Here is a 23127-nt window from a genome sequence, read left to right as displayed (position 1 = left end):
TCCATCTCTCAGCATCACAGTTTATCACTCCCCGTTCACTGGGTACAGTCACATCAGCCCTCTGTGCCTTGAACACGACAAGCTAAGTTTCACCTGAGACCAACTTAATGTACTGACTTGTCTCTTTCTTTTTCCCTTTAAACTTCTTTAAACACAGTAACTGTTTATTACAACCATTTAATGATGAGTAACAGCTTTTTAAAACTTGGAATGAAATCCAATCATAAGAGCACAGGCTTCTGATAACTAGTAAACTGACTTTCAGTTTATTGAAAGGAAGGAAGATCTGACAACTATGCATGCAGAAATCACCAGCTTTCTTAGCTGACTGCTCTGCCTCAGGCTGAAACACAGGAAGCTGCCAATACATGGACATTTCTGTCCTACAAAAACAAGGACTGGCAATTTCAGACGGTTCAACCTCAATTTAAAAATATGATTTGAAAAATAATGGATATCTGGAGAAATGAAGAGAAGTGGGTAACTTCACTGCAGTGAGTGTGAAATGACAGTCACTGCATCCATTGGGTTAGGGTATCCCATTCACTTAATTGTCTATAAATAATAATAGCTATCAAAACTTTCAATTCTGGAAAATCTCCAAAATATAGATGGAAGGGTATAATGAGCCCATGTACCCTTCACCCAGCTTCAAAGGCAAACTCCCAGCCAGATGAGTGTCATCTGCATCCCCGTTTACTTCCCCCAGTCCCTTATTAGAATGAAGCAAATCCCAGACATCCTATCCTTTCCTCCACTGAGTTTTCCGGTATAGAGTTCTAAAACATAAACCATAACCATTACATTATCGTGTCTAAAAAATTAGCAATTCCTTTGTCACTGAATAGGGAGTTAGTATTCAAAATGCAATCTTATAAAACTGGATATAAAACGGATATATGCCCAGGAGTGGGACTGCTAGATCATATGGTAAGTCTGTTTTTAGTCGTTTGAGGAATCTCCACACTGCTTTCCATAATGGCTGCACCAAACTGCATTCCCACCAACAGTGTAGAAGGGCTCCCGTTTCTCCACAGCCTCTCCAGCATTTATTGTTCGTGGACTTTTTAATGATGGCCATTCTGACTGGTGTGAGGCAATACCTCATTGTAGTTTTGGTTTGCGTTTCTCTGATAATTAGCAATACTGAGCATTTTTTCATGTGCCTATTGGCCATTTCTACGTCTTCAGTGGAGAACTGCTTGTTTAGGTCTTCTGCCCAGTTTTGAACTGGGTTGTTTTTTTTTTTTGTTATTAAGTTGTATGAGCTGTTTATACATATTGGAAATTAAGCCCTTGTCTCATCATTTGCAAATATTTTCTCCCATTCCGTAGGTTGTCATTGTGTTTTGCTTATGGTTTCCTTTGTGGTGAAAAAGCTTGTAAGTTTAATTAGGCCCCATTTGTTTATTTTTACTTTTATTTCTATTGCCAGGGTAGACTGCCCTAGGAAAACACTGCTAAGATTTATGTCAGAAAGTTTTGCCTATGTTTTCTTCTAGGAGGTTTATAGTGTCTTGTCTTATATTTAAGTCTTTAAGCCATTTTGAGTTTATTTTTGTGTATGGTGTAAGGGAGTGTTCTAACTTCAGTGATTTACCTGTGGCTGTCCAGTTTTCCCACACCACTTGCTGAAGAGACTGTCTTTTATACACTGTATATTCTTGCCTCCTCTGTCAAAAATTAATTGACCGTAAGTCTGTGGGTTTATTTCTGGGCTCTCTATTCTGTTCCACTGATCCATGTCTGTTTTTGTGCCAATACCATGCTGTTTTGATTACTGTAGCTCTGTAGTATAGCCTGAAGTGTGGGAGGGTTATTCCTCCAGCTTTGCTCTTTTTCTTCAGTATTACTTCGGCAATTCTGGGTCTTTTGTGATTCCATATAAATTTCAGGATTATTTGTTCTAGTTCTGTGAAAAATGTCATGGGTAATTTGATAGGGATCGCATTAAATCTGTAGATTGCTTTGGGTGGTATGGTCATTTTAACAATATTAATTCTTCCAATCCAAGAGCATGGGATATCTTTCCATTTCTTAAAGTCATCTTTAATTTCCTTAATCAATGTTTTGTAGTTCTCCACAAGTTAAGCCTCTCACCAACTTGGTCAGATTTATTCCTAAGTATTTTATTTTATTTTTTTTTGGATGTGATTTTAAAAGGGATTGCTTCTTTACTTTCTTTGATTTAACTGTTAATGTAAAGAAATGCAACTGATTTCTGTATGTTAATTTTGTATCCTGCTATCCTGCTGAATTTTTTTATCAGCTCTAACAGTTTTCATGTGAAGCCTTTAGAGCTGTCCATATATAGTATCATGTCATCCACACATAGTGACAAGTTTACCTCTTCTCTCCCAATTAGTATCCCTTTTATTTCCTTCTCTCGCCTGATGGCTATGGCTAGGGCTTCCAATACTATGTTGAATAGAAGTGGTGAGAGTGGGCATCCTTGCCTTCTTCCAGATTTTAGTGACAAAGCTTTCAATTTTTCACCACTGAGTAATATGCTGGGTGTGGGTTTGTCATAAATAGCCTTTATTATGTTGAGATATGTTCCCTCTATACCCACCTTGGTAAGAGTTTTTATCATAAATGGGTATTGAATTTTATCAAATGCTTTTTCTGCATCTATTGAGATAAGCATGTGATTTTTGTCCTTTCTTTTGTTGATGACACTGATTAATTTGCGTATGTTGACCCATCCTTGCGTTCCTGGGATGAATCCAATTTGATCATAGTATATGATCTTTTTTAATGTGTTGTTGGATTCTGTTTGCTAATATTTTGTTGAGCATTTTTGCATCTATGTTACAGGCCATGGTATTCACCTGTAATTTTCTTTTTTGGTAGTGTTTTTGGTTTTGGTATCAGCGTGATGGTGGCTTCATAGAATGAGTTTGGGAGTATTCCCTCCTCTTTAATCATTTATTTAGATCATTTTTAATTTGTTTAAAAAATGTTTTATTTTTTCAGAGTATATATTTTACACTGCTGTTAAATTTATTTCTATGTATTTTACTCCTTTTCATGATACTGAAAATGGAATTGCTTCCTTAATTTCATTTTCAGATGGGTTGTTGCAAATGTATAGAAATGTTATTAATTTTTAGATACAGATCTTGTATCCTGCAAACTTGCTTTTTACCCATTAGTTCTAACAGTTCTTTAGTGGACTCCCTTAGGATTTTCATATACATAATCATGTTATCAGCAGATGCATAGTTTACTTCTTCCTTTCCCATCTGGGGAACTTTATTTCATTTACTTGCCTAATTGACCTCGCTAGAATCAATATATGCTTTTGAGATCCATCCATGTGGCATGCATTCGTCAACCTTCCCTTTTTACTGCTGAGTAGTATTCGATTGTATGAGTATGCCAGTGCTTACTATTCTCCTGCTGATGAACATCTCTGGATTGTTTCCACATTTGGGTTTTCATAAACAAAGTTGCTATGAACATTCTTATAGACGTCTTTTTGTGAACATTCATTTTCATTTCTTTTGGGTAAATACCTAGGACTAGAATTGCTAAATGACAAAATTAGTGTATATTTATTGAAAAATTGCCAAATGGTTTTCCAATGCCTGTACCATTTCACACTCCCACCAGCAAGGCATTAAGAGATCTACCTGCTCCAGATCTTTTCCACGTTTGGTCTTGTCAGTTCTTAAATTTTAATAATTCTACAGGTATGAGGTAGTATCTTGTGGTTTTAATCTGCATTTCTCTGATGACTAACAGTGCTGAACAAGTTTTCATGTGCTTATTGGCCATTTGCATACCTCTTTTATAAAGTATCTGTCCAAGTATTTTGCTTATTTTAAAAATTGAGATGTCTTTTTATTTTTGATTCATAGTTCTTTATATATTCTGGACAGAAGCCCTTTGTTTGATATAAGCATTATAAATATTTTCTCTCAGTGTATATACCCTGTCTGTTTATTTTCATGACAAAGTCTTTTGATGAGTATTAATTTGTAATTTTAACGAAGTCCAGTTTTTTAATTTCCTTTTTTACGGTTAGTGCTTTTTGTGTTCTAAGAAACCTTTGTCTTCCTAATGGGTTTTTCATCATGGTATTATTCTGGGCCACATAATTCTTTGTTTTGGAGGGCTGAAGGATGTTTAGCAGCATCCCTGGCCTCTGCCCACTGGATGCCAGCAGCATCCCCCACTCATGAGGACCAAACATGTCTCCAGACATTGTGATTGTGAAACTCCCCTGGGGGCACTGATCTATCCAAGGTAGCAAAGATATTCTGCCTTTTTGCTATGGTTGTCATATATTTAATATTGTTATTAACTACACAATACATTGTTTCTCTTGATGTCCTGAGTCTTTTTTCTTTAGCTGCTTTAACATTTTTCTTTTTACATCTGGTTTTCAGAAGTTTAACTATGATGTGTCTAAGTGTGGTTTTCTGGTATCCTGTTTGATTTTTGCAGAGTTTCTTAATTTGTGGATTCCTGTTTTTCAACAAATTTGGAAAAGGTTGGCCATTGTCTCTTCAAAAAATGTTTTTCTATCCCATTCTGCCTCCTCTCCTTCTCGGACCCTGACTACATGTGTGCTCAAGTGCCTGGTGGTGTTTTACAGGTCGCTAATGTTCTGTCCAATTTCTTTTCAGTCTCTCTGAGATTCATTTTAGGTAATTTCTACTGACATGTTTTCAAGTTCACTGTTCTTCTGTAGTATGCACTCTGCTGTTAAATCTAGTTTTTTATTTCAGATACTACATTTAAACTTCAGATACAGACCTTCTATTTGTTTTTGTAATTTCCATTTCTCTACTGAGATTCCTTCTTCAACCATTCTTTTATTTTTCTGTACATCTTGGAGCACAAGTTATTATAAAGTCTCTGCCTGCTAGTTCCAATACCTGGATTATCTGTAGGTTATTTTTTGCTGAATTCTAAAATACAACTAGGGATTCCCCTTTTATTTTTGCTTCTTCACGTTACATAATTTTTGGTTTGCCTGGTATACTGGACTTTGTACAGAACAGTGGTATGGTGACTGAAGAATGCTAACATTTCCCCCAGACAGTGGGAGATCACTCCTCCATCTGTATCCTAAAGTGAGGAGGTTATTATTCAGATTTCACCAAGTGTTCAGCTGATCAGGAAATACTTCACAGATTTAGAATGAAGTCACCTCTGGTTAGCCCAACACTGTCTGCTTAGGATTTAGGTTATCTGTCACGTAGGTGTCAGAGCCTGGAGCCAGGAGGCAGTTGGGCTGCAGCCTTACGACTGGATTGGACAATTACAGGGACCAGGAGACTGCAAGACTGAGTTCTTTCTGCTTTTAGTCCTGCCTTTATTTCCTTTCTCTTAGCAAAAGAGGGGGAGGGGTGAACAGAGGATTTTTATACTGAATTTGTCTTTCAGACTCTAATTTTTTTTTTTTAAACAGCTTTACTGGCATATTATTCATATACTACACAACGCACTGATTTAAAGTACAAAATTCAATGGTTTTGGTATACTAAAATCATTAAGTTTTAAAAACTGTCATAAAATATATATGACATAAACTTGTCATTTTAACCATTTTTAAGTATACAACTGAATGGCATCAGTTATATTCACAATGATTGTGCAGCAATTATAACTATCTATTTCCAAGTATTCTTCACCACCACAACTGAAATCCTAGAACCATTAAACAGTAACTTCCTGGTTCCTTCTGCCCCCAGCCCCTGGCATTCTCTCATCTACTTTCTGGCTCTATGGATATACCTATCCTAAACATTTCATGTAAGTGAAATCATAAGATACTTGTCCTTTCGTATCTGGCTTATTTTACTTAGTATAATGTAGTCACAGTTCATCCATGTGCAGCATATGGATCACAACTTCACTCCTTTAGAAGGCTGAATAATATTCCACCGTATGAATATGCACGTTTTGTTTATCCAGTCAACTGCTGATGAACATGTGGGTTGTTTCCATCTTTTGGCCACTGTGAATAATGCTGCAGTGAACGCTGGTGAATATGTGTCTGTTTGAGTTCCTGCTTTCAAAGCCTATGGGTGTACACCTAAGAGTAGATTAGCTGGGTCATAGGATATTCTGTTTAGCTTTTTGAAGAACTTGTTTTCCCTAACAGCCACACCATCTTACATTCCAACCAGTACTATATGAGGGTTCTAGTCTCTCCATATCCTTGTCAATACTTGTTATTGTTTTGTTTTTTTAAATTATAGTCCTCCTAGTGGATGTGGAGTGGTATCTCATTATGGTTTCGATTTTCATTTTCCTAATGTTTATAACACTACTGATTACCTCTCTATGTGCTTATTGGTCTTTTGTTTTGTTTGCCCTGATTGTTGCCAATAGCTTCCTCTGGCTTCTCCTCGACAGTAAATTTCCTTTAGCAAGGCCTCTCTTCCACTTTTCCAAACCCAGACCTGACAATTGCCCACAAAAGGTGCTGTACCATCACAGTCACCTACGATTAACTCCCCTCTCCAGAAATCAGTTCAACAAGGCTTCCTGCCACACTTTGTAAGTCCCATTGTAACAGGCTGTATTTTCCAAAGATGATCACAGTAATATTTCTAGACCTAAAAACTCTTCTAGAGCAAGAGGTGAAGTCTATTCCCCTGCCCTTGAACCTGGGTGTGACTCTGACTGCCTTGAAGAAGATACAGTACAAATGATGCTCTGCAGCTTCTGAGGACAGGTCACAAACAGGTCCCTCTCTCTCTTGGAATATTCCTCCTTGGAATCCAGCCACCGTGCTGTGAGGAAGCCCAGGCCACACAAAGAAGCCACATGCAGATGTAGCCAAGAACTCCACTTAAGGTATAAACCAACAGCCAAGCCAACCACTAGAGAATGCTACTAGGTTTGGGGGTATTTGTTACACAGCACTAGACAATTCTAATACCCACAGAGTTAGTGTCGTTTTCACACTACCTGAGTTCTTGCTATTATGATGAAAGTGAAGGTCTTCCATATCCTGGCCAGAATCTACCTTGCATCCTCAAATTTTTTTCTGAGCATCTCTCTACTACCTGAAAACTCATTCATTTTTACAGTACCTATCCTGTGCTGGCCACAGTCCTAAGCCCTGGGGATACAGCAATGAATGTAACAGAGAAGGCCCCTGCCACGATAGAAGTAAATATTCATTTAAATTTCTAGCCCCTCCAACTGCAAACATAATTTCTGTGAAGGATGAAAATGGTGGGAGGGAAGGGGTGAAACCAACAGGGAGTTTATCATAGTTAGTTTTAAATCTCTTGGCTCAAATCATGCCTGTGAGAGTCACCCAGATTGCTCTAATTTGTTCATTTTCACAACTATATTTCACAATGTAGTAAGTAACATTCTACTACAGAGTAACATAAGCTCATCTACCCATTGGAATGCTGATAACCATTTGGGCTGCTTCTAGTCTTCAGTTATTGCAACACTGTCTCCTGGTGCACCTGTGTATGAGTTTCTCGAAAGAACAAACTAGGAGTGGAACTTTGCTAGATCACGCCAAACTATTTTCCAAGGCGACTGTGACAACTTACAACCCAAATAAGGGTGTATGTGAGTTTCTGTTGCTCTGCATGTTCGCTGGCATTTGGTATTGCTGGACTTTTAATTTTTACTGCTTTATAGATGTGCATCTCTTTGTAGTTTTAACTGTACTACTAACTAAAATTGAATATGTTTATTGGTCCTCTGGCTATCCTTCTGTGCTTTCTTATTTCTCCCTTTTTCTAAACTATGGTAAAATATACATAAAACTTGCCATCTTTAGCATTTTTAAGTACGTAACTCCGTGGCATTAGGTACATCCATGATGTTATATAACCAAAACCATCACTTTTTATAGTCTCTTGTCTGTTTTCTTTCTATTGTGTTTACTATTAAGTTGACAAATTTCATGTGTAGAGAGCTCGATGAATTTTGATGTAAAACTTTGTAACACTCAACATTTAAGACATCAAACTTTTGTTAGTACTTTTGAAAGCTCCTCTGTACCCCATAAAATTTTTAGTGTCCTAAGTGTAACCACTCTTCTGGTTTCTATCGTGATGGCTAAGTTTCACCTGCACTTGACTCTTTAGGTAAACGCAACGCCAGCAGTGCGTACTCTCCTGTGTCTGCTTCTTTCCCTTAACGCTGCGTCTGTGGGATTCACCCACTTTGCTTTGTAGGGGAGCAGTCTGCCTTATTTCATCATTTCACTGCTTCGTAGCACTCCGCTGTATAATACACGATTTACTGATCAGTTCTTTAACTGATAAGCACATGGGTTGTTTCCTGTTTTTAGCTATTCTGAATACACTGCTATGGACATTCTTACCCACATCTGGTGAACAAAGGCACCCATTTCTGTTGGTTACATGGCTAGAAGCAGATATGCTGAGTCAACAGGGATTCTGTGTATCTAGTTTTGATACTTCCAGATGGTTTTCCAAAGTGAGTGTATGAATCTGCACTCCCACTAGTCACTCTGCTTCCTCACGAGTACTGGGTATTGTCAGCCGTTCAACTTTAGCCATTTTGGTGGGAGTGCAGTCGTGTTTTTTCTTTTTGATTTGTATTGTTTATATTCTGAATACAATTACTCTGTTGGTTACATAGGCTATATAATTTTCCTATTTCATGGCTTATTTTACCCTAAGATTAAGAAAGCTGTAATTTTAGTGAGGTCAGATTTTCCTTCTGCCTGAAGAATACCCTTTAGAACTTCCTTTGGGTCTGCTAGGCGTAAATCCTCTCTGTATCTGCCTGAAAAATGTCTTGATTTCACTTCATTCTGTAAAGTTGTTTTTTTTTTTTTTTGCTGGGTTTAGAAATTCTAGGTAGAATCCTAGGTTTCCGGCTTTCACTGCCACTGCCAAGCAGTCAGCTGTTAGTCCAACTATTGCTCCTTTGAAGGTAACCTGTTTTTCTCTTGAGTGCTTTTAATATTTTACGTTAGTGCTTCTGAAGTTTCACTGTGGCAGGGCTTGGATTCAGTTTCCTTTTACATATTCTGCCTGGTATTTGTTGGACTTCTGAATCTGTGGGTTACTATTTTCTGCTGGTTTGGAAATTTCTGTCCTTTTCTCTTCTAATATTGTCATACATTCTCTTCTCCTTCTGATTAAAGGTATGTTAGATTTTCTCGTTTATGATTTTTGCTTTCTCTATTGCATTCTCCATCTTCTGCACTCTCCATGATGAATTCCAGATAACTTAATCTGAACTTCTAGTTCAAGGCTCAGCAAACTTGAGCCCACGGGCCAAACCCAGCCCCCACCTGCTTTTGTAAGTAAAGCTTTGTGGGGACGTAACCACGCTCGCTCACTGTGTACTGCCGGTGGCTGCTGCTGTGCTACAAAGGCAGAACTGAGTAGTTGTGACAGAAACTGCAAGCAGCTCTCAAAGTCTAAACTGTTTACTATCTGACCCTTTATAGAAAAAGTGCCCTGATCCCTGATGTGGTCGATTACTGTTCTCCTCAGCTGGGTCTAATCTGCTGATTTAAAATTTTAATTATTTTATTTTTCTGGAAGTTCTATTTGGTTCTTTTTCAAAGCTATGACATTTCTTATAATTTTCTTCTCTTCACTGGTATTTTCAAGTTTGTCTTTTATTTCTTTTAAACATGTACAACACAGCTGCTTCACAGTCTAGGAAGTCTTTGCAAATGTGTGTCTGATGTTTATTCCAGCTCTTGCTCATAGTTCTTTGTTTCCTTTTGTGATGAATTTAGGTATGGGAATCAATGTCCTTGAAAATTAACTGAGGCCTAACTTTTCTTCAGAGTGGCCTGTGCTGTTTTGCCAGACATCTGGAGACACCACCATCCTTGGATGTCAGGCCACACGCACAGGCCAAGACTGGTGAGTGTGGAGTCATGGCTTATTGCAGAGAGGGTCTCTGTTAGCCCTCCCACTTTGTGCGTATCTTGTTTAGTGATGTGTGGCTTTTGGGGTTATTAACAGAGGAAATTCAGATGTTCCCAGATTAGTAAATGCTCTAAGGGCAGAACTGGTTTTCGTGTTTTCCCCACTTCTGTAGTTCCCATTTTCCCTTTAGTTTGGTTTGGTAAATGACTTGTTAGCTTGTAAATGCTTTTAAAACTATGGTTTTTATATTTTATCTAGCATTTTTAGCTGTTTTCAGCGGGGAACTTGGTTTGAATGACCTAATGTGCTATTTCCAGAACTTTAAGATCAGAACTTTCTGTCAAGAAAAAAAAAAAAAAAAAAAGAACTTTCTGTCAAGGATCACTGACTAGGGCAGAGCCCAACTTTAAAGGAAAAAGGTAATAAATCTGAAGATTTATAAGAAACATAATATGGCAACCACTTTATTAACTACTGGACAAATACCAATTCCACCTTCAGGAAAGTCACAATCATTGCCAATGTATCAGAGTACCTTTCTTCGGAAGGACTCCTCATGAGGTTACTACAATCTGAAAGCTACTGGCTTTTATAATAGTAAATTCAACCTCTCTGTGTCCCCAGTGTCCTCATCTGTCCAATGCGGAAATAACAGCACCTACATTACACAAGACCTGAGGATTACATGAGTCAGTTTGTACCCAGCACTTATACCAGGCCCAGTGCATAGACAACCACCAGCCAGACAACCTGAAACAGCTCAGGTCACCAAAAGGAGTCTCTGGACTACAGAAAGCTTAGCACAGGGCTGCATACAGTTTCTTTTGCATATTGCATATTCTTCTTCTTGTTTAAACAACCACTTAAAAAGATAAAAACTCTTAGCTCAAAGACCTTAAAAAAAAAAAAAAAAGCCAAGAATGGATTTAACCCACGGGCCACAGTTCGCCAAGCCCTGGTGTAACAACAGGCAGAAGACTGACGGACGTCAGCGTACTATTACAGTGCTTCCCGCGAGGACTGCTAAACAAGGGCACACTGGCGGATTCTCCCTCATCAGAGGCTGAGACTTCTGCATCTCCAAGGGAGCCTCAGGAGGCAGAGCTAGCGGCCCACAGGGCTGTCTGCTGGGGCTGGGCACGCAGCACGGCTGATTATGCTACAGGAACAGCACAAATGGGTTTGATACGTGTTGTCAGGAAGAGAGGCAAATATACATATTTACCTGGCCAAAGACTGTTCCCCCAGTGCTGGCTGCTTGACCAAACAAAGAACCAGTATTACTAGACCCAAAACCTGTAAAGTAAAAAGAAAACAAAAGTTTTAATTTGGATGAATCTTGTGCAACAAAGTTGTATTTTTTGTTTTCTCAACGGCATTCAAGTGTGCTACAGTACCCCACAACAGCCACCAACAAGGCCAGCTTTACTTGTGAAACAAGGAATTAAAGGCTTAATTCTCTTAAAAGTAAAAATAAGTAAGTAACTAAAGTACCCCACAATAAATCAACTCACGAATAATATCTGTTTTCCTATCTAGGAAATGGAGAAAACTATGAGTAAATAATTTAAAGATCTTTTCTTCATCACTAAAATTTTATAACAGAATAATTCCACGTCCCAATGACTGAATCCTTGTCTTCTGCCAAACCCCAGGTGGGCGCAGACTCTCCGAGCAGCTTTTCCTTAGACTTAGAGCTGCCAACAGTTTCTCCAACGACTGACTATCAGGAACACTCCTACTCTCTGGTCTCCTCTGATCTCTCCAAACACCAGAGTCTCTCAGGGTAGTGCATGCTTCTTCTCAGTGGCATAACATGGTTGAGGTGCTGGGCTGCACAGGGCCTGGGAACCCAGGCAGAACTATGCAACAGAAGAGCCCCAGACAAGGAGTTACACGCGCCGAGTGCCATCCTCGTTTCTGTTGTCGGTCTAGCAGGGGAGCTCTGGCGAGTCTCAGTCCCGCAGCCAGGGCCGCAGGAGACTGCTCAGGCACCTATCCCCCTAGTGTGCACCTTACTGCAGAAAGAAGAGTTCTTCAGAAGCTCTCAGTTGTACTAAAAGAGCTTGATTATACTTGTGCATGAGGGATTCTCAAGTTTTTGACTGTGGAACAAAGAATGCACTAGAGATAGTGTTAAATAGGCTACTCTCTTTTAAGACCACAAGGCCTTTTCCCTGCCCACTCTAACCAACTTATTCCATTTCCCATCACTCAAAGAGGCCAACCAGCCCCTTCACAGGGCATCAGGTGGATTTCAAAACTGTCTTTCACCACTGTGTTCTTACAGCTGAACTTAGTAGGAGCTTCACAAACACTGCTGAAGGAAGAAAGGAAAAGACTTCCTTTCTAATAAATTATGAACCACCTTCAAATAAATTATCACCAAAGGAATGAATTAGCAGTTACTTGCAATCCTGTCCACCAAGACATCATTGATCCTTGATTCCACCCACCCCACCCCCTGAACCTGATTGCTGATGAAATGCCTTCGGAAAGCAAAACTTAGGAAAGATTTTCCAATTGTCCTGTCTATTGCTTTTAGAAGTAAATGTAGCTGCTAAGATTGGATATGCAGTAGTGAGGATTACCTTTTACTTTCAAAACTTAGTAAAATTTAAAGCTTTATTAAAAAATTACACTGAGAATAGAAAAAAATACAAACTTTTCTTTTTTAAATTTATTTTTAATATTTTCTTGAGGGGGGAGGCAATTAAGTTTACTTATTTACTTTTAGAGGAGGTACTGGGGACTGAACCCAGGACCTTGTGCATGCTAAGCATGTGCTCTACCATTTGAGCCATACCCTCCCCCGCAACTTTTCAAATGTCAGTCTCTGCACTTCTAGGAAGCAAGACGGTGTCAGAGGAAATACAAAACACTGGCAAGGCAGTGAGCTAGGATGAGGAGCTCCGGGGTCTAGTTCTGGCTCCGTTACTGGTGCTAAATATTACATCAGTCACCTCGAGGTCCGAAAGTTTTGGACATAATGACCTCTAAAGCACCTTTCAAATTTAAAATTTCATTCTTATGAATCATTTGTCACTTGCCACTTCCTCAGACCTGCCTTTTCCCCACCACAGAACTGGCACTGGTGGCTGGGACAGTGCAGACCTTGCTGAAAAGCAGAGCTGGAGCAACAGAGATCAGACCACAGAAACGACCCAGCCGCCAGGGCACAGAGCTCCCTTGACTTCAGAATCTCTTAGGTTTTCCTTTTCATTCTTTCACTTACAAAAGTAATGCAGAGTTGCTGCAAATGTTTCAAGTAATACAGAGGGAAAGAAAGTAAAAACCTCCCATACATGCTTACCTGAAGCTTGACAAAAGCTAAACCCAGAGGATGCTGCTGTCGTAGTGGTGGCTGAGGTGCCACCAAACACTGAGCCTCCTTGCCCAAAACCAGGACTCTGACCAAAGGCAGGCGGGTTGCTCTGGCCAAACAGCCCACCTCCTGTGCTGGCAGAAGACTGTCCAAATGAGAAGGAGCTGGAGCTACCGGTGCTGGAAGAGGCACCAAAGACATTGCCACTGGTAGACGTGGAGGTGGAGGACGCGGGCTGACCAAAGGCAGGCACGGAGCTGAACCCGGGCTGACTGAAGGAGAAGCTGCTCGCCGGGCTGCTGGTCGACTGCCCGAAGGCCGGGGCCTGCCCAAACGCCGTCTGTCCAAAGACCCCTGTGGCAGTGGTGCCAAAGGCTGGACCGCCGAAACCTGTGCTGCTGACCTGCGGCGCGGCAGCCGCCGTGCTGGCCGTGCTGCCTGTCTGCTGCCCAAACAGGCTCGGTGCGGTGCTGGCTGCTGCCTGCCCGAACATGGGGGTCGCGGAGGGGGCGGTGGCCGTGTTGCTGGTGAGCTGGCTGAAAGCTGAGCTAGAACTGGCAGCCGGTGGCTGGGGAAAGACAGATGAGCCGGAAGTGACAGTCCCAAACACCGCTATCTCGGTAGCTGGGCTGGGAGCAACACTGGAAACGACATTGGAGGTTGTGGGGGGTCTTGATGTTTCTGGGGCCACGGGGACTGCACTTGGGACCGCAGGTGTGGTGACGGCAGTCTGCCCGGGCACAGGATGGGTGGAAGCCGGAGATGGCGGTTCCGTCTTGACGTCCAGGACCCCGGAGGTGGCCGGAGCGGCCTCTGCAGAAGGCGCTGCGACACTGGTAGTAGACGCTACAGTGCCAGGGCTGTTGACTGCAGGCTGGGCAAGAGCGGGTTCTTTTTTAACAGAGTCAGAAGTTTGAGGAGCAGCCTGGGGAAGCTGTGCTGACTGCTGCTGCCCTAGAAGGGAGGAGGCTGCTGACGCTGGGGTCTCACTACTGCCTGGCTTTTCGGGCACTGCCGATGATGTGGCTTCTTCTGCGCCTTTACTAGAGGACCCAGGCAGGGTGGGAGCAGATGCTGAGCTCAGGAGGCTACCAAATGACGTGGGGAATGATGCAGGCAAGGGAGCGGCAGTGGCAGCTGAGGGTGGGGCAGATGAGGGCGCCATGCTACTCATCTGCTGGCCTCCAAATGAAAAACTGGTCTTACTACCACTTAGAGATAAGCCACCAAAATTGATTACCCCAGAGGATCCCGTACTGGTGAGTGGCAGACTGCCAAAGACGCCAGTCGAGGAACTGCTGGTGCTGGTGCTGGTGCTGGCTGCTGCTGGTGCCACTGTGCTGGGCACGGAGGAGGTGACGGGGGGCTCCGCGTGCTTCCCTAACACTGTGGGGCCAGTAAAACTAAACCCGGAGGGGACGGCCGAAGCCTTGGTTGGCTGTGCACTGGCACTAGTTAGGCTCGTGGACGAAGCCTTACTGGCTGGCTTTGTAGAATCATCTGCTTGGCCAACCCGCAGTCCTGAAAAACTTCCTAGAGTCTCTCCAGCCAGAGAACTTGGAAACAGAAGCTCTCCCAACTTGGACGGCGGAGCTTCCGGCTTGCTAGAGGGGGTGGCAAGAGCAGTTCCAGAAGGTGGCACAGGTCTGCTGCTGGAGGGAGCGGACTCTCCTGGGGAGGCAACAGCAGTTCCAGGGGTGCTGGACGCCGTCATTCCCGAGGGGGCTGAGCTTTCAGCAATGGTCTCATAAAAAGATTTGCCTCCCCCGCCAAAAGGGAATGTGTCGAGTTGGTTTGACTCTTTACTGGGGGGTGTTGCCCCTAGCAAGAAAAAGAAGTCAGGAAATAGGTTGGATTTCACAAAATCTGACCTATCACATTTTCACTGACTTTCTAAGCCAGTCTCCCTCCTCCCTGATACAGCCAGGGATCGTTTGTTCTGACAGCAGTTTTCCTTGGAGAGGTCAGAATGAACACTTCTCCACAGGAACGTTAGCTCTGAGTCATCTCACTGAGGTGACATGAACAAACATTCTTTTTATGACCGTTAAATCTTAACAAATACACCTATATCTGGAGTAGGTGAAATTAACATAGTACCCCCTGAAAAAGAAATCAAAAGGCATCTTCCCATTTTTCCCCATGTGTGCCTTTCCTCAATAATATTCTTAGCACAGTGCTAGCCTATGGGCCTCTTGATAGACCGGGAACTGATCCCAAATGGAAGTTCTTCCTTTGGTTTTATGGACAAATAACATGTCAACCCACAAGAAATCATTTTTACATACAATTAAGCGCTACTTCCTAGTGCTCTCCTAGTAAGCATTCTCACAGCAGCAGTGCGACCTACTGGTCAAGGACATGGGCAGGTTCTGAGGCTGGAGGTTCTGCCTCTTGCTGGCTGTGCATCTCTGGAAAAGTTAAATGACCTCCCTGGGCTTCAATTTCTCCATTTGGAAGACAGACATACTAACAACACATACCTCACACAGTTGCCACAAAGATTAAGTGAAATATAGGTAAAGCACTCACAAGGCCTGGTCAGAAAAGCGGTAAGTACGAGTAACTAAAACTTGGTATTTGTAAGCTGAAATTGGTCTGCGGCAAGTGCTCGTGATGTTCACACCTCCATACCGCTTTAAGATGTCTGGCTATCATGAGCTCCCGGGAAAACTGCAAAGCTCCTGCTACCTGCAGATAATTGCCAGGAGCCCCTCTTGGTATCACTGGTGTTGTACTAAGTTGTTTCGTGGATTTGGATTGTTGTCTATCCTTGAACTAATGAAAATGTTTATGGAATTACTGCTGTGTTTTATTACTAATTTACTTATGATTTTTGACAATTATTTTGTTCTTCTCCAATCTTTTTATATCATTGAGTTGTTTTTCCTCTAGAAAGTAAGAATGGGGGGGTGTCTCAAGGCTACTCTGCCACATCTAAGTGGGCAAAACAGTTTAAGAATCACTGTTCCAGGGAGGAGGGTATAGCTTAGAGGTAGAGTGCGTGCTTAGATGCAGAGGTCCTGGTTCCAATCCCCAGTACCTCCATTAAAAAATAAGTAAGTAAATCAATAAATAAAACTAATTACTCCCTACCCACCCCCAAAAAAGAATGCCATGTTTAAAAAAAAAAAAAAAAAAAAGGAATCACTGTTCCAGAAAGGGATGAAATCAACAACCCTTTAATGCGCTACACACAGATCAGGTGGAGGAGGTCTGTTATGCATTCAGCTCCTTGGTCCCCCTCTAGGAGATTTCAGGAGGTCCTCTTTTTACTAAAAAACTTTCACCACTTGGGTTGGCACACAGAAAGCACTCAAAAAAATCTGCTGAATCTACTCAACCTACTGAAAGATGATCATTGCGTTACTCATTACAGGGAAAACCTGGAAATAGCCTTAATGTCCATTAAGTGGATGGTTAAATAAATTGTGGCAAACCCACAAGACGGAAATTATGTAGCCTTAAACATGACATTTATACAAGAATTTCAATAATGCTGGAAAATTTACAAGAGATTGTGTTAAATGAAATAAAGTGGAAGCAAAAACCCCAGAAGGAAATACTACATAATTACAATGGTTAAGGGTACAATGTGTGATTCTAGAACATACCATTTTTATAATAAAATGCAACAATCTTTTTTAAAGAAAAATAAACTTAATTACTTAAACTGAGAACTGAAAGGCACTTAAAAAATACACCTGGTTTCCTTATAGGTCCTCAAATTCTTTTAAACATTAAAAACATGCTGGCTGATAGGTCCATAATAACATGCGTGAGGCCAGTGTGTTTTCTGATAGGTTATCATAGAAACAGATGGCTTCAATCTTTTACTTCTATAGTACTACGTCTACCTCACCTTATAAACTGATAAAATTCTAAATGACATACAAAACAGATGGAGAAAGAAATTTTAATTCACGTATAAATCTTTCACATTTAACACACAGCCTTGCTTTTCTAGAAGTGAATCCTTTCCTTGTTCTTAACTATGTAGATAGAAGAAGGCCTTCCCAGCAGTGCTTAAATCCAGCCTACTTCTAACGCATAACATCAACACCAAGTTTCCTGCAGATGCTTTAAGCAAGACTCAGCAGCAAGTAAAATGCCAACATATCTGCATGAAAACCCCTGCGCTTGTTTAGGGGGAGACACAAAAGTAACGCTACGCAATGCAGAGACTGTACCTTGTGTGGCAGTGAAATTAGAAGACGGTGTTGGTGTGATTATCCCAAAATTAAAGCCAGTCCTAGGGAGTGGAAGAAGAGCAGTTAAAAAGGAACAAACCTAAGGCACAGCATTGCCCTTTCAATAGTACATCTTAGAATTCATTCACACATTCTGCTCTCCAGGGACTTACAGTCTAGATGGTAAATGTCAACGAAGTAAAAGTACATCATCTTCGAAGCAGTAGAGCCCTCCCAAGATCTCGAAGCAGGGAGAGGCAATTTGTGGGTGAGGTAACAAAGGAGCTGCAGGGGAGAAGGAATGGCTGGGCTTTCCCCGGTAGAGGCTGGGGGTGGGGGGGGGGAGAACCTACTCCAAGGAAGGCAAAGGAGCAGAAATGTACCAGGAACGTGCATGTGGGAATGGCAGGCAGATGCCTGACCTAGTCTTTAAAATTCTTTCAAACTACCTTTGGGAAGTATAAAACATAATGATGTACAATAAAATGTAATAAATTTACCCTTCAAACTCTATCCTAACACCCTCCTTTTTCCCCAAGGTGTTAGGCTGAAGGACATACAAGAAACAAACTGACATTAGGGAAAAGAGATTGTGGCTAATATGAATAAAAACATAAACTAAAAGAGCTTAAGAGGCTTTTCTAATGGAACTGATGTGCAACCCTTCAATGGTAAAAAAAAAAAAAAAAAAAAAAAAATCTTTGGACAGGTTTTTATCTCAGCCACACAGGGTCTAACTCCACCCTGAAGGGAAGTTGCTTTGGCAACCTTCACAGGTTTCAAGACAAGTGCTTTTAACCCAGAGAAAAGGCACTCTCCCTCCAAGGTCAGTAAAAGCTCCCCTCGGGGAGAGGATTAGAAGACCCTTTCATTGTTAAAAGATGACTCGGCTTTACGTACGGTCATCATTACTTTGTAAAAAGGAAACAGATGGATTTCCTCACGTCTATATAAAACCCAACTTTTCAAGCGGTTTCTGTCTTCATGTCTCAGTTTAGTATATTGACCTCTCAGTGCAGCAAAGCCAATCCAAATGTTACATCTAGTCCTCAAATGGTGCCAGAATGAAAACACTGCAGTGTGATAAACTAGACCAACCACAGACCCACTACACCCAAAGACAATTAGGCTCATCCTAAAACACAAAACAATTAAACAGACATGGAATAACACATGTAAAACTTGAACCAAAAAGGGGAAACAGATTTACATTAGGACATTAAGCTACTGACACTACCACCAAATGCATTACTGTAATGATAAGAAACTCCAAGTACATTCAATTAGCATATAAATATACCTACTGGCTGTGAGATTTGGGGAAGCTATCTATAAGGTTGCTAGTGATCTGCCACAAAATTTAAGTTCACTACTGACCCTGATGGAGAAAATGAGAAAGGCTTGCCAAACTGCCCAACAGCAGACGGGGTGGAAGTCACAGCTGTTTCTATCTTGGTTGCCCCTGGTCCTGAAATGATGGGAAAAAAATAAGAACATTACAAAAACAGAGTCAGAAATACCACTGCAGTTTGTAATTCTCGGCGGCACCTAACACGCAGTGCTGCAGAGAGCGTGGCCCGGGTCACGCGATTTCTAGGACATCAGTGGCCCAGTGAGAAGGTCAGCTAAGTCGTGCTCAAGGTCTCCGAGCTTGCTCTCTGGCTCTGTTCCTGTTAATCCCAAAACAAGACATGCCACACTTTCCCCTTTGCAGGAAAGAGATCAAAATAACTGGAGCACAGTTCAAACTTGAGGCTTCAAAGGTAGCTTTATAATTATTGAGAAGTAATATGTACCAAAAGGGAAAAAATCCAAAGAGAAATAGGTTACATTAACTAAATATCTGAGTAGTTACTTCACAGCTCTGTTTTCCCATATTTCTGTATTTTCCACAGAATTTTTGTATTTAACAAATAATGGTTGTTTTTCTTCTTCTTTAATTACAGAGGTAACACATGATTGATGTAACACAGAGAAGCGCAGAAAGTTAAAAGTGAAACCCATCATCCTCCCCACACTCAATACGCTGTAACTACTTGTAACAGCTTGGAGTATTACCTATAATCTTTCTCCCGTTGCTCTGCTTTTAAAAGGGGACGGGAATTGGGGAATGACATTTAAAAAGCCTAAACAAACTAAACCAAATAGTAAGAAAAGGCACCTTCTCTTCAAGTAACTATGGGGCAAATATTTGTAAAATTATTCTAACAACCACTATAATGTGATGTGTACAAGGATGTCCAATGCAGCCTTACTTACAATCTTGAAAAATTAAGAACAATCTAATCTATTAGCAGAGTACTGGTAAAACTTAAGAGTACAACTGCACAGTGAAGTCCTAGGCCACCATTAAAATGAGTCAGGTAGAGTTGTATCAGATCTGGAAAGATGAACAGGATATTAATTGTAAGGGGGGTGGGGAAAGAGGTTACAAATCAATATATACAGGACATGGCTATTTTTATTTAAAAAACAACAATAGATACACATCAAACCTCAAGAGATAAGATCAGATCAGTTAAGGACTGCGATCTCTGGAATGTGGGACTTATAGGTCAGCTTTCATTTTCTGCACATATAAGCTCTACACCACAGACTTTCTATGGACCTGTAATAGTTTCATAACCAGAAAAACAAAGAGGTATTATCATCATTAATAATAAGGGAATTACTCTATAGAGGTTTCAGAAATTTTTAATAAAATTTTTGCAAACTCGTAAACAGTATTTTTCAGGGACATTTTCCTACTTAAAAAAAAGTCCTTCCCTTTTGATTACCTGGCAGGTGAAAACAGAAGTAAACACTTGGCAATGACAGAGGATGCTTCACAGTCATCACTGAGTGATCGATCTCAGCAATTCCTAAGTGCAGAAGACTTTCATGAAGCAAAGCCCCTGAGATTGCCTTGATTACTAACTTCAGGAGTGACAGAAAGCTCTCCAAAAAAAAAAAAAAGAAAGAAAAAATCCTTGAAAGAAGTTAGGATATATTATCTTACAAAATTTTTCTTAAAATTTTCCTCAAATATTAGCTAGAAATGGAAACAGATTTTTAAATTTGAATCTTAGGTCTTTGACAACTCTGCTAAATTTTTCCTTCTAACATAAAGTTTTAGAGCCCAGTCAAGAGATGCTAATTTGGCTCCTACTCATTAAGGCTGACATGATAAAACCTGTGCTTCTGCATTAATCCAAATTCTAGAAAACAACTTGGGCTTACCCAACACTGGTTTTCTTTTGAGTGCAAGGAATACTTACTGAAGATAAACCCAATATTCAATGAGAAGCCTTCTGATTACAGAGAAAGTTAGGATGACTGTATGACTGCGTGGAGATTATGGAAAGCAGGTTGCTAACGTGCGAAGTTCAGCGTCTCTAACAGTATTTATTAGCTTGAAGACCCACTTGAGAGCATGAATCAAAAGCTGGAACCCAGAGTGTGGTGAGAATGCTGGACTGGGTGGCACAAGACCCCTGGAGCATAAAGTACACGGGCCAGATGAAGTGGGCTCTAACACAGAGCCAACAAAAGGGGGTGCCAAGGAGCACCCCACATTAAATTAGGTTGCACATACAAGCATGCTTCTGTGTCAGGCTGGCCTGGGCAGTGTGGATGCCTGATCAGAGCACTTTATGGTGACTGTAAAAACTACTGTTGGTTAAGAGAAATTAAGCTTGAGGGAGTATTAGAAGCATATGAAGCCACAGTCCCTTAATACTGAATTAGATCTACTCCGAAATCTTATATTGTAACAGATCCATTTTACTTTTGCATTTTACCGGCTTTTGAATTGTCACTGCAAACCCACAGAGTTTTTCTTTCCTTTCAGTAGACGGAACAGAGTTCAATGTTCCAATCCACTCTTTTCTAAACTTTGACCTTCCAGCAAGGCAGGTGAAGACAACACTATTGCTCCTTTTTAGGAAACACACTTAAAGGAAGGTTTTCTCCTGCTGCTCTCACATTTCGCAAGTCCACACAGCTGCTGAAGGGCCAATTTCCTAGAGATGTTACATCAACTGAGGCCTTTCAAATATATCTTTACTTGATTTCCTATGTCAGCTGCCTTTGTGATCGAGAACAAGAAACTTTCTTGTGGAAAAAAAGAAAAAAAAATCTTGTGGAGCCTATCTTTCACTTTATTTTCAGTAAAACAAAAGTGGAAACTGACCTGAAACTTTATCACCAGATGACAACTGGCTGGACGCTGGTGTGGGCCCAGGCGGCTTCAGGGAATTTATTAGCGATCCCTGTAATAGGAGCAAAACATTCATGTGAAACCACTAGCCAGCCTTTGGAAGAAAGGAATGTGTAAAATGGTAACATAATTAAAAATAAGCAAGCACAAAAACTTTTACTTAGTTTAATTTTGTTTTTAAAGTTTTAATTTAAGTCAGTATTTTCAAATGCTCACCGCGTGTAACACCGTATGAGAGATGGGAATAGTCTGCGGGCATCGAGAAAACAGAGTCGTGCCTGCCTACTGTGCTTATTTTCTCAGTGCCTAACACAACGCTTGGCACATTAAAGGCACTGGAATATCTGACAGACAAATGGAGGGAAATCTGAATGAATGAAATAGGTTCTGGCCCTCAATAAATTTATAATGAGGTTAAAAAGCAAAACTATCAACTTATCCATCTCCAGTCAACATTCTTTACTCTTGTTTATGATTTAAGCCTCACCACATGTTTTCCAAGGCCAACGTGGAAATCTCTAGAAGAAACATCGTATTTTAACTGCTTAAATGCCATGTTAAGTCACAGCAAACTAAGGAAGAGAGCCACGTCTGAGAACCCATGACCAGCAAGTTCTGACATTCAATCTCAAGCACAATCTGAAACTACTTCTCTAAAGGTAGATATGAGAGTAGCAGAGAAACGAGGTTTTCCCAGGGAACATTTCAGACACAGCTTCCTCTACCTTTCAGCCATCTCCTATTATTTTCTTCTCGGGTGGTCAACTGTTTACAGTATAACCTACTTTTGTAAGAAAGAATGTTTTTCAGGCAAAAGCCTCAAAGTAGACATAATAAACATGACTGAATATACAAGGTCTGAAAAACAGGGATGCAAGAGAAAGCAAGAGTCTGTCCCCAAACACTGACACTGAAAGGCACACTGAACAAAGCAGCGGACAGGAGGGAGTGAGAAGGCCTGGGCCTGGGTGCCATCACTTACTAGCCCTGAAAGCTTGTGTTCAGTCACCTGAGCCTAGGCTTCCTCATTAGTGGAACATATCTGAATATCTATCTTGTCTACTGCAGATGGTTGTTGTATGGGTTAGCTACGACAATGTTAAGTGAAAGTAAGTTCCAACCCAGATACCCCACAGAAATACAAGGTATCAGAATGCAGAATGTCAAATGGCCTGCAAAGACAGCAGCAGGGCCTGCCTGGCCTACTATGACAAGACTGGCATAAACTGTGGGGAAAGGATCACAGGTCTTTGTCAGATACACAGTTCACTTAAACAACAAGACTTCATATAGGATTGTCTTCAGCTACAAGGACAGTCACTGTATGTCATGTTAGCAAAGAAAAACCCAGCAAGTTACCTGCTTAGCCTGGTTAGCAGCCACGGGGGTCAACACTGGGTGAGGCGTTTTGGCTGTAGAGTATGGCACTGGAGAACTGAAAAACACAAAGCATACGCTCAAGAGAAGGCATGACAAGGTGAAAATCACTTTCATCCTTGAGCCAACCTTCTGTCCAAAAAAAAAATTTGGGGGTAGAACACACGTCTGAGACCCTAACCAAAG

The 23127-nt window shown here is 41.0% G+C and overlaps 1 protein-coding gene across 3 annotated transcripts in view; it reads right to left on the bottom strand.

Moving 5' to 3' along the window:
* The window catches only part of NUP214 (nucleoporin 214), a 90813-nt gene that overhangs the window by 17024 nt on the left and 50662 nt on the right, over positions 1 to 23127 (bottom strand). For all 3 annotated transcript variants that reach the window (XM_032478679.1, XM_032478678.1, XM_014556926.2), the window contains exons 25-30: positions 22924 to 22999; positions 21538 to 21616; positions 18744 to 18834; positions 17367 to 17428; positions 13165 to 14997; positions 11077 to 11147 (exon numbers count right to left, since the gene is read on the bottom strand). In XM_032478679.1, coding sequence (XP_032334570.1) covers positions 11077 to 11147; positions 13165 to 14997; positions 17367 to 17428; positions 18744 to 18834; positions 21538 to 21616; positions 22924 to 22999 — 2212 coding nt within the window. The remainder of the gene's footprint in view (positions 1 to 11076; positions 11148 to 13164; positions 14998 to 17366; positions 17429 to 18743; positions 18835 to 21537; positions 21617 to 22923; positions 23000 to 23127) is intronic.

This window comes from Camelus ferus, chromosome 4 (assembly GCF_009834535.1).
Source record: "Camelus ferus isolate YT-003-E chromosome 4, BCGSAC_Cfer_1.0, whole genome shotgun sequence".
Taxonomy (NCBI): Eukaryota; Metazoa; Chordata; class Mammalia; order Artiodactyla; family Camelidae; genus Camelus; species Camelus ferus.
The sequence above is the reverse complement of the archived record's forward strand: the minus strand, read 5'-3'. Positions and strand labels throughout refer to the sequence as shown.